General features: G+C 35.3%; 1 protein-coding gene across 1 annotated transcript; it reads left to right on the top strand.

Moving 5' to 3' along the window:
• The first annotated feature begins 908 nt into the window (after positions 1 to 908).
• Positions 909 to 2,343, top strand: LOC122589016 (2-oxoglutarate-dependent dioxygenase DAO-like). Its single transcript, XM_043761247.1, has 3 exons — positions 909 to 1,322; positions 1,426 to 1,750; positions 1,827 to 2,343. Exons 1-3 carry the CDS (start codon positions 964 to 966, stop codon positions 2,079 to 2,081), a joined length of 939 nt encoding a protein of 312 aa, XP_043617182.1. The 5' UTR covers positions 909 to 963; the 3' UTR covers positions 2,082 to 2,343.
• Positions 2,344 to 8,094: the final 5,751 nt, after the last annotated feature.

The following is an 8,094-nucleotide window of genomic DNA, read 5'->3' as shown; positions in this document are numbered from 1 at the left end:
TATTAACTATTTAACTATAGTTTTAGTTGAATTATTAGATTTATATCAAGTTATAATGTTTTAAAAACAAATATTACATAATTTCTTTTAATTTATTTAATAGTTTTACAATTTTAATTAGTATGCCCGAGTTAATTAATTAGTTTAAAATATTTTAGTAACAACATAGAGTTTACATGTTTAGCATGATCCCTTAGAATTTTAAAATACATAATACTCATCCCGATTACTATAGTAATGAAGTTTATTAAATGCCGCCATATAGTAAACGACTTGAAAAACATAAGTTGAGACAGAGTTAAACGAGATTAAGGGTTTGTATTTTTAGTTATTAAGTGTCAAGTGTCGTAACTGACTGAATATATAATTAACTAGATTAATGGATTAAAACGCTATGAATATAAAGTGTAGTAATTATTTGTGAGGGTTATTTTATCAAATGATAAATCAATCATACGTAAGACCAAGTAAATGTAATAAAAGATATTAAGATTTAACACTTTGAAAAAATTGAATGTATTATCTATTTATAAACTTTACCATAATATTAAAAGGTTCACAATGATATATACTCGAATTATGCATATAAAATCTGAAAGACCAATATATTAGGATTTAACGCTCTTAAAAAGTTGAAGTTGATTGTGTTATTTAAGCATAAACTTTACAATAACACTAAAACGGTTCTTAATAATGTATACTCGTATATAAAATTTGAAAGGAGTATAAATTAGATCTTAATTAAGAAAAAAAAAAGGAGAAAGAAGATAAAAAAAAAATTAAAAAAAAAAGAAGATATTTTAATAGAGTATACAAATTGTTGGCAATATGATGTATACACAAATAGTCTTTCTTGCCACCCGGGCAGTCGATCTCAATCTCTCACCTATATATTCTTCTGCTTTATAAATACTCGTACTAATTTACTTTGTTGGCAAATTTTAGCACGCAATAACAGAAGATATGGGTGCCAACAATATTAACGGTGATACAAGTATTCCGGTGATCGATCTGCAGGATTTCCCAAACCAATCATCGAAATTGTTAGCTGCGTGTGAAGAGTGGGGCTGTTTTAGGCTGCTCAACTTCAATGAAATACTTCCTAAGACACTGATGCTGGAGATGCAGGCGGTGGCCCGGTTACTTTGTGATTTACCGGAGGAGATCAAGGGCCGGAACATCGACCACGAAGTCCCCGAAGATGGATATGCTGCTCCGTCGCCCAAATACCCATTGTACGAGGCGATAGGATTGCAGGACTTAACGTCAGCTCGTGGTGTTGAACTTTTTTGCTCGCAGTTGGATGCGGCGCCTCAGCAAAGGTACATACAATATTATATTATATTATATTATATTATATAAGTAATACGAGTAGATATATATATATCACTAATTATATGATTATTTTTTTGGTATGTGTTTCAGAGAGACGATTAGGAAATATGCTGAAGCTATAGATGAGATTGCTAGGGAGATCGTAAAGAAAATAGGTGAAAGCTTAGGGGTGAAAAGTGAAAACTTGAAATTCGAGAATTGGAAATTTAAAAGCAGGATAAACAAATACCATTTCACCCCTCAAAGTTTTGGAAGCTTGGGTGCGCCGGTGCATACAGACTCTGGTATCCTCACCCTCGTCCATGATGATGAGGCAGGCGTTGGTGGTTTAGAAGCTATGAGTCCCTCAGGCGACTTCGTCCCCTTCGATCCATGGCCCGGCACCCTTTCTATTCTCATTGCTGACATGGCAACGGTAAGCATATACATACATATATATATATATATTGTTTATAAATTTATATAAAACTAAGTAAGTTAATTATTGGAAGGTGTGGAGCAATGGAAGATTTCGCAATGTTAGGCACAGGATTGTAAGCAAAGATGGAAAGTCACGGGTGTCGGTTACATCGTTCGTTACAGGACTAGCTGAGATACTTGAACCGTTACCAGACCTTGTGGACGATCATCACCCTCGCTTGTTCATCCCTATCGATTGTCAAGGCTACAGGAAACTGAGGTACTCAAAGAATTTGCACGATGGTGAAGCTCTTGCGCTCTTGCAACCTGACCACATTCAAACTTGAATTGGCGGTATTGAGCATGAATGAATAAAAGCTTCTTCCAATGGGATGCATGAATGAATAAAAGCTTCTTAATTTCAGTTTGTTTTACTTGGTGGTCTTGGGGTTAATTACTTTAGCCACTTAACTTTCCATTTCTGTCACTCCAGTGTGTTACTTTGTTGCATCTTTTTAATAAGCTTACTACTTTTGTTATTGTATGTGCCTAGTCATCATAGGCTGTGATTTCCAGTCCAGTAATGCATCCTATTAATTAATAGTTTAATACCCTTGGTAATGATGTTGTGGTGGTATGGTGGAGCCCAAAATGCTCGACATATTTCAGTTTACTCCGAAAAGTATAGTACTTACAATATTCTACGTATACGCAAAACGATTTTAGGGCATTCGACCAATGAAATAATATAGATAACTATGTGTAATAAATTTTAGATACATATTTATAGTAAAAATAACTAAAGTCGTGTATATTGTATGTATACAACTCAAATTTATATTTATCTATATTACATAATAAAAAGTATAACCCTATACTGAAAGTTATATGGGAAATGTCCAAACTACCCTCCACAAAAAAGTTCTCCCTTTATATTTGTTGATATTCACATACACGCAACTCTCTCTCAATATCTTTCTTTCATTTGCAATCTGTTAATGGTATCCGCTGCAACGCGCGGGTATCGTGCTATATGCGGCAGCCATATATAGCTGCCACTTTTTAGAGTTTGATTGGTCGAATATATTTTCTTACATACAATAAACATATTTTCGAGTTTATTACATATAATATACACGACTTAAGTTATTTTCTATTATAGACAATCCTTCAAAATTTGTTACATTTCAGAATACTTATCCCAAAATAACTAGATTAATACCCGGTTGGTGACCGGGTTATCAAGTAAACTTATACAGTAATACATCACACATTGCGAAAAATATACTTTTTATATATGTTGGAGTGTGATCATGTTAAATATAAAACGTATGTCCAGAAATAATTTAAGCCTACGGGGTCACACAAAATGACACGGTAACTTTATACAACTAATTAGTATATTAAAGTAATATATTAATTAATTTGATCACGAAATGATTAATTAAATAAATGATTAATTAAATGTATTAAAGAGTTAATAGTATTTAATTAATCTAAAGGAGGTGTTTAAGTATAATTAGGAATTAGTGGAGTTTCCTAATTCTAAGTTGATAGGGCCGAAATTTATAAGGCTTGGAAAGCCTTTAAAGTTGTTTGTCTATCAAGTCTAAAACCCTAACTAATTAGCCTATAAATAGAGAGTTAATTTCAAAAATTTTGATATACAATTACACAAGTAAAACTCCTCTCCTCTCTTCCCTTCTTTGACTTCGGCTGAAACGCTCTTAGGGATTTTGGATTTTGCACCATTCGAATATATATATATATATATATATATATATATAACTATGTCTAATTAATGCATAGCATTAATTGTGACTCTATTTGTTTTACGGCAACAAATTAGTTCACGGGATTTCGAATTGAAAGGATATAATACAAAGGGGTTTGTAGTTTGTGATTGGGGTATTAGCATACGGTATAAAAGGTGTGTAGTGTGCGATCGTAGAGAGAGGTGTGTAGTGTGCGATCGTAGAGAGGTTTTACTTTAAACCTTACAATAATAATAATCTTATTGGAAGCTTTGCGCAAAGCTACACGTTTCATTTCTATTTGTTAATTAATTTGATTACATATGTTTCGATTCTTTCCGCTGCGTACTCGTGAATTGTTATATGTTTATGTGTTCATATTCTAACAATATATATATATATATACAGAGCGAGAGAGTCGGTTTAATATACAGTATTAAGGTTGTCAATACTTAACTTTACCCGAAATTCGACTTAAAATCCACCCGGAAAAACAGAGTTAAGGGAATAAAATCTTAAACCCGCCAACTTATTCGCCTGAACCTGATAGAATTATAATTATATTTAGTTTAGTTGTTTCATATAATAAATTAAAATACATTTTAGTTAATTTCTTTTTATGAATTACAATAGTTTGATGGAAAATAAAATTTATAAACTTTGACAATAAAGTTATTGATATACAAAATTCTAACCATGAAAAGCTTTTCTAATTAAACATAACACAACTAATAATCAAAGGGGTTAAATTAAAGATTGAATCAAATATATAAGTAAAATTGAGTCCCAACTATTACTAGATGAGTACCGAAGACACCTCTATGTCGATGGTGAGTTTACTTTGCAACACGTTCACTGTATTTGGACGTGACCAGTTGCAGTGAACAGTATACCAGGTTAGTTGGAAGTTACTTATTAAGGTGACAATACAAATAAGTAAATGCGAAGCAATAATATAAAGCACAAGTAAAGTAAATTGGTGAGACAATATGTAATTTTTCAAGTGTATTTTATTTATAGATTGTTAAATAAAATACAAGGTTGTTGCGGAACCAAGATAATACATGAATATAAATATCCTAACAACCTATGAAATACAATTGATCTATACTTGGAAATTCTCTTATACAATCGAAACACTTAAAGTTATGAAATGTTACTTTTAGCGATTGAGAGAATATTGCATAAGTTCACCAACAATATTGCAGATATGTGTGTTTGCAAAGTTGTGAAATTGCTTGTCCAAGGACCTCTATATATAGTCGAAGGTTGAGCATTGGGATCTCAACTTCGACGTACAAATATGGTTGACAGCACACAAAAGTATTAGTAAATAATTCTTTGTGTGTGTGGTAAATAAAGTAAGACAAAAGGTTACTTTATTCAACCACTTTAAATCTTTGCACTTTTATCCACAGACAAGATTATTATCCGGGTAAAAGAATGTAGTGTAAAAGGTCCTCCTCGTAATCAGTGTAAAGCTTTGTAAGAGCATTTACACTAGAGGATCTCCAGTTGATTAATCTGATTAGAATGTCAACTGGGCTTCACTGTCATTGCCATTCTTTTTGTTCCACTTGTTGTCTTCGACTTCAACTGGAATGTCTTCAGATGTTGTTCTTCAGATCTCAACTGGAGGAAGTCATCAGTTGCATAAACTGTACATTACAAATGGACTTTAAATATTTCGGACAATTCTTTTTGCTCTCCAGATGCAACTGGAGAGCTCTAGTTTTCAGCAAAACTGGACCTAACAAATTCCCCCTAATTGTTCTGAAATATTGCCAAGTATTTTCAAACTTGTTTCTATAAAAGTGTAAGTTTGAAATACTTTGAGTTTGATAAAGCCTATTAATTTTCCAAGACATTTTTATGGATCATTAAATGTCTTGAGTTCAATTTTAATTGTTTGTAGATTTTATCAGCTATCTTACTTGTGGCTTACAATCTGGAAACTTGTATATATAATAATTTTACATCAGTTACAAGAAAGTAAATAAAATTACAAGCAGATAGATAGAAGAAAAACTTAAACTAATGGCCCTTCGCCAGTTTTCCTCCTCTTGGCAATAGATGAAATTGACTGCTTATCCTCTGGATCGAAGTTCAACATTTTTTCAACATTTTCTTTGAACTTGATCAGGTTCTGCAATACATATTCCCAACCTTTTTCTGCCTTGTTTTTGTGTTGCTGTTTTTACAACAAGCTCAGCATCTCCACATGCTCCGAATGACCATACTGATGAACATCAGGATTCTCAGTTGTTCGTTTTCGCCCACCAAAGTATTAAACCTCCACCACAAAGTGTTTGGTACCAGGTTTGATCAATACCTTTACATCGGTGATCCTTCCTGAATTGTGCCTTCGACGCTGTACATCTAATAAGTAAGTGCAAGCCTCAGATTCATTTGTAAGCTTGATCTGGCTCATGCTCAGTTTGTGAGTAGCAGCTCGAATATCTTCATTTGATGGTTCAAATGGTTCTACCTAAGTCCTCAGGTTTGCATCCCTTGGTAAAGCCTTTTTTTTTCTCCCCTTGGACTTGGGTGGATTCAATACTTGTTTGACCACCTTCTTAACTTGCTCAGTTCTCTTGAGAATACCTTCAGTTCGTATCTCCTTAGCCCTTTCCACTGATACGTTTAAGCATCTGGCATCGTAATCAGCTTCATCATCCTGATAATGTTTATCCAGTTCAACCTCCAGCATTTCTCTCAAGGCATTGACAATCCTTGGATCTTCTTGATCTTCATGTTGATTAAATTTCATTTGTTTCTTTCTCTCCTTAATAATATTCCCAATTCTTGCCAGTTTTTGACTTTCACTTTTGGTTACTGGAGGTAGCTGATCAACGTTACCAGTTTCCAACATTGGAATATCAGTGGCCAGCTTATTAGTTTGTTCATCAGTGGCCAGTCCCTTTCCCTTCTCCACATTCCCCCTCACATCACATCATCAAACTGTTCGATTACTTGCCCGCTTCAGTACTGGCGGCAACCACAACCTGACTAGCATCAGTACTAGTCCCAACAACAACTACCAATTCTTTGCCAGTGGATTTGGGGATTTCAACAGCAGTGGTAGAGGTATGCAGTGATTTTTCCCCCCTTGGCAGCATCTAGTCCTAGATGAACATTTTCAAAGTCTTGATGACTTGAAGGTAAATTAGCTAGAGGCTGCCACGACTGCATATCCTTACACTGCTTGAAAGTTCCACAAACCAACCTCAAGGTTCTCCACAAATGATTCACTTCCCGAGACTGAGTCATGACATTTTCAAAGGTTTTAACTTGACTCGCCTGGATTTCAGTTAACAATTTTACACATCTGGAGAGAGACTTGAGGGAACCATCTCCCGAACCACTTCCTTCATCATTTCCTTCAAACTTTCATTTTTGTCTTTGCCAGCTTCAGTTGTCAAAAATTTATGGCAGTTGAGTGATCAGATACCTTGCTAGCTAGAGTGTCTAGACTGCACCTCAACCGATCGATCTCAGATGTAATGGGGGTGAGATCAACCTGGGGCGCTGCAGTCTTGGTGATCTCAGATATCATCTTTTCCAAAAATTGTTGTTCTCTAGCAGCCAAGGTTTCTTCTATCTTTTGACCAAAGGAAGAGGCCAACTGGTTACCAAGCTCGGTCACATCCAGAGCTGGTTTTTCAATTAGCAACTTAACCTGTCTTTCAAGCTCCTTCAAATCAACCTCTGGGGATCTAACAGTTGTGTTCAGCAGGTTGGTAATTGAAGATGTGACTCCAAATTGAGTCAGTGCAAAAGCCTCCTTTAAAGATGTTGCCAGTTGATTGGAGGAATTGACTAACTCGCTGAGCTTGTTAAATACCAAGTCCTCATTTGCAGAGAACTTATTGATCCCTAGGTCAACCACTTTGACGTTTGTAATGTGTTCTTTCTGGTACCTAGAGAGGGACTTGGTATTCTAATCGAGTATCTTTTGAATATCCTCCACCCTCGTAAGAAGGTTTTGGATATCGGAATGAAAAGATACAAACTGGCTATCCAGTGACGGAAGGGAAGGTGTCACTGGACCAGTTCTGAAAACTACAGGTACAACTGGAGGAGGTATTACAAGTGTTGGTTCTCCAGTTGTAGTAGCACCAGTTGAGACAAGAGGAGTTGTTGAAGAAAGAAGGGGAAGAGATTCAAGTTGACGTATAGGCTAAGAATGCTCAGGTATGTACGTCGGCGATGGTGGTGTTAGAATGTGTCTATTTCTAGGCACATTCATAGAAGATGGTAGTTGTTTGGAGGAGAATTGTGGAAATTCTTGAAGTGTGGAAGTCAGGAGGTGAAACTGAAACTTGTTGAACTAGGGGTTGATCAGAAAAGGAAGGGAGCTGATCATGTATAGATGCATCAGCCATTTCCTGATCAGATTCTGTCTCAGATGAATCCGAAGACTCAAGTTGAAACTCACCTCATTTATGCCTAGATCCATAAATGTTGGGGGTGGCTGAACAGAGTGTTCAGGCTCCTGATGACCAGTTTGAGTTTCCTCAATGGTTTCATCAGTTCTAGGATCCATTGTCGAAGTATCTTCTCCCTGAAAAGAGGTCACTGGTGCCTCAACTACAACTGCTCTTTC

This window comes from Erigeron canadensis, chromosome 2 (genome assembly GCF_010389155.1).
Source record: "Erigeron canadensis isolate Cc75 chromosome 2, C_canadensis_v1, whole genome shotgun sequence".
NCBI lineage: Eukaryota > Viridiplantae > Streptophyta > Magnoliopsida > Asterales > Asteraceae > Erigeron > Erigeron canadensis.
Note: the sequence above shows the minus strand (reverse complement) of the source record. Positions and strands in the feature narration are given on the sequence as shown.